The 3,502-nt window shown below is 35.4% G+C and overlaps 1 protein-coding gene across 1 annotated transcript; it reads right to left on the bottom strand.

Moving 5' to 3' along the window:
- Positions 1 to 523: 523 nt before the first annotated feature.
- LOC127538688 (CWF19-like protein 2) lies at positions 524 to 2,946 on the bottom strand. Its single transcript, XM_051962446.1, has 2 exons — positions 2,131 to 2,946; positions 524 to 582 (listed from the first exon to the last, which is right to left on the bottom strand). Exons 1-2 carry the CDS (start codon positions 2,846 to 2,848, stop codon positions 524 to 526), a joined length of 777 nt encoding a protein of 258 aa, XP_051818406.1. The 5' UTR covers positions 2,849 to 2,946.
- Positions 2,947 to 3,502: the final 556 nt, after the last annotated feature.

Raw genomic sequence — 3,502 nt, 5'->3', positions numbered from 1 at the left:
ACTGGCATTGATATGAAAAATATCATTTTTGTTAAATTTTGTTAAAGATGAACTTTAGAAGAGTATCAGATTCATTGTTGAAAGCTCACTAAATTATTCTTTACTTATGCCTTTCCTTTTTCAATAGAACAATACAAAATCAAGCAGAATTGAAAAGTGTGGTGCACTACAGAGGAAGAGATGCAGCATCAAAGAAAGGTTACCTGAGTCTCATAAACATCTCTTGTCAACAATTCTGACCCTTTTTTGTGATCTCTCGGTGCCATGATTTCTGTTTAATGGATGTACTTGACAGTAGTAATCCTTTACAAGTACTTTAAAAGCAGACATAAGTAAAACACCCCTGACCACATCTATGGTTAATAATTAATGTTTATTCATTATTGGCAAGCATTGATTATAGGCTTAAAAGGAAGTTCTTTGCAATATTGACCTTGGGTGTTTTTGACTTGCTGTGTAGACAACTGAAAGCAACACACACTTAATGGAAGTCTGTCACAGTGCTTAAAAAATTAAGCAGTCATTAAAGGCAAATGGTGCCGAGGTAGTCCTTGATAGTCATTGAGAAAGACATAGAGTGTTCTTGAAGAAATTTAAAAATAAAATTGATTTTAAGATGTTACTTGCCCTTTCTATTATTTAACTCAAATAATTATGTTTGGATAATTTTGTTTCTGAGATGGAGATTTCAGCATCTTCTCCAAGTTCTTCAACATTGAACTTTGTGAGATAGACTCTTTTGCAAAAATGGATTTTTTAAAATCCTGGTTTGTTTTTTACCATTTTAAGGGAATTATAGTTTAGAAACTCTTAACTGTTGCTTGTTGACAACTCACTCATAAGTTTGAGTCTTAGAGTTTTGTAGGGTTTTTTTTTTTTGGTTGTTGTTTTGTTTTTTGGTTGTTGTTTGTTTTTTTGTTTTGAAGCACTGAGAGATAAAAGTAACTTGCTCATGATGATATGTCTGATATGTATCAGAAGAAGGAATTGGAAACAGTCTTTAGAACAATAAAGCCAAGACTGATTTTTTTTTTGGACAATACTTCTCAAAAACTGGATTATATAATTGAATTACTTGAATAACTTTGCCCCCATGTAAAGTAGCACAAATTATTGTGCTCATTCTACCTTTTGCAAATAACAATAAAAATAGCAATAAAAATAATTATATAGTATGTTTATGAGTTGCTTCAAAGGTTATAATTCACTGAGATTGAAGTAGTATCACCCATATTTATTGTTTAACATGAAAAGAACATCTACTATGGGCAAATAAGGAAAGATATTGAAGAGGAAAGAGGGAAAATGAGTAGGGATGCAAACACTCTGTATTTTAGAAACAGTGTGTGTCTACTTCTTCAGATTACTTTCTTGAACATGTGTTGAGCTACAGAGGATACCCTGCTTCACTAAATAATTCACAGACAAAAATTCCTATTACTACATATCCAAAAAGTGATCATTCAACCTCCATTTGAAGGTTGTCAGAAAGGAAGACGATATTATACATATAAATAGGCCTCTCTACTTTGGGACAGCTATAATAGTTATGAAAGTTTTGTTTTTCTTTCTTTCTTCCTCCCACCACAAAATCAATTCCAGGTTGGCTTCTTTGTAACTTCTACCATTGCTCCTGATTTTATATTTCCTCTTGGACTAAAATGAATAATTCTAAACCCTTCTAAAATATTTTATCAAAAATATCATTTAATTATTGCTTTTTCTAGACAAGCCATACCTGAATTCAATTAGTCTTCATACGTCATGAACATAAAGCCCTTCCTCATTCTGGTTAACTTCCTTTAGCTGACATTCTATAACTTATCAATATACTTCTTAAACCACAGTGCTCAGAAATGAGCAAAGAACTCCAAATGAGATCTACCAAAGGGCAAAGTATATCACTTCCTTCTTCCTAAAAGTTATGCTCCACCCTTAAAGAAATCCCTGTTCGCATTCAGAACTACTTTTGTCTATCCTTGTTTTCTCATATTATATCATTTAAAGCAACTTTTTTCTGTTGTATCCAAGTGTAAGACTTTTACATTTATTTCTATTTGTTGGAATCCTTACTAACTGCTAACTAATTAGAGTTGATCTAATCTTACAAGAAGATGTTTTGGGCAGAACCTCTGGGCACAGACTTTCGGATATCTCTTGAAGACAGATCAATTAACTTTTTGTTCATAGACCACTCTTCATCAGATTCCATTATAGCTTTCTTAAAGTATATAGGAGCCATATCTCCTACATCCTTTGGGAGGGGAATATACTCATAAACCATGTGATATCGTTTGTTCATATTCATATTTGTTTCTAAAAAGATGCAGTCTAGCTCTTTATCTTCAAACATCTTCACCAATGCCTTTCTGAAACTCTGGATTTCTTCCCAAATGTCTTCGTCCAATAGAGTCGCTGCTGTATGGTGCTGCAATGGTACTATCAGGCAATGCCTTTCAGTAAGTGACTGACAATTTGGCAAGCATAAGTAAACCTTAATACCTATTGCAACAATAAGCTGTTTGGGAAGCTGAGAACTATCAAAACAATATGGACACTTCTCCATTTGTGCAGCAAGCTTCTGATGCTCTGAGATTGCTTTTTTCTTCTGTTTCTCCTCATCACCACCAAAACATTCCTTCTTGGCTGCTTTTGAGACAAACATGTCATCCAAACTATAATATTCTTTATCGGTTTTTTCTCTCAGCTTCGATGCCATCTTCATGAAAGCTCTATTTTGATCTTCTGCAGTTCCCATCTTTTCATTTTTAACCAAATCCTTTAAGCTTAAGTCATCATCATCATGAAAGTATCTGACTCGTTCCTTATCTATGTGTGTTGTTACCATCTGCTTTTTCCTTCTTCCTTCCTTGGATTCTGATGGTACTCCAGGTGTATTCACAGGCCACACCCTTCCAGAATGATCTGTTCTGACAAGGACTACCTCTTGTTTTGGGCCAGAGAGCACTATGGGAGAAAACCCACAATCCCTCTCTTGAAGGAGCATAAATAGAGCTTCAATGGGCCAGTCAAAGAAGTTCTTCAGAGTGAAGAAGCTACAAGTCGAGATTTCACCAGAATGACATAAAGAGTGGAGCTGGCTGGAGGCTGAAGAAAGCAGAGGCAGAGGCTGAAGGACCAGACCTTTGGATTTGGCGACATTCAGAGAGAGCTCTTGGAACCAAGCAGAGAGATAGGCCTCTAAGCTAACTGGGCTATATTGGAGATAATAAAAGATCTGAACTTTTATCACCTGGCGGCATTTTGAGGAGAAAAAGAACCCAACATTTTGGCGCCCGAACAGGGACCCCAAAATGTTGTGGTTCAAATGATGGAGTTCTTGTTCTTCTATAAAATATTATAAAAGTTCTCTCTGGGTGCCTTCCCTGGAATCAGGATTTTGTTGGTTCCTGTTCGGGCGCCAAAATGTTGTGATCTTTTTCTCCTCAAAACGCCGCCAGGTGATAAAAGTTCAGATCTTTTATTATCTTCAATATAGCCC

This window comes from Antechinus flavipes, chromosome 5, assembly GCF_016432865.1.
Source record: "Antechinus flavipes isolate AdamAnt ecotype Samford, QLD, Australia chromosome 5, AdamAnt_v2, whole genome shotgun sequence".
Lineage (NCBI taxonomy): Eukaryota > Metazoa > Chordata > Mammalia > Dasyuromorphia > Dasyuridae > Antechinus > Antechinus flavipes.
Note: the sequence above shows the minus strand (reverse complement) of the source record. Positions and strands in the feature narration are given on the sequence as shown.

What these genes read in the sequence shown, in the direction of transcription:
- LOC127538688 (XM_051962446.1), bottom strand. Translation starts at nt 2,848, where the DNA reads ATGGTAACAACACACATAGATAAGGAACGAGTCAGATACTTTCATGAT. An exon ending in CCGAAAGTCTGTGCCCAGAG is followed by an intron (nt 583 to 2,130) that starts GTTCTGCCCAAA and finishes AATTTCTTCAAG; the next exon opens with AACACTCTATGTCTTTCTCA.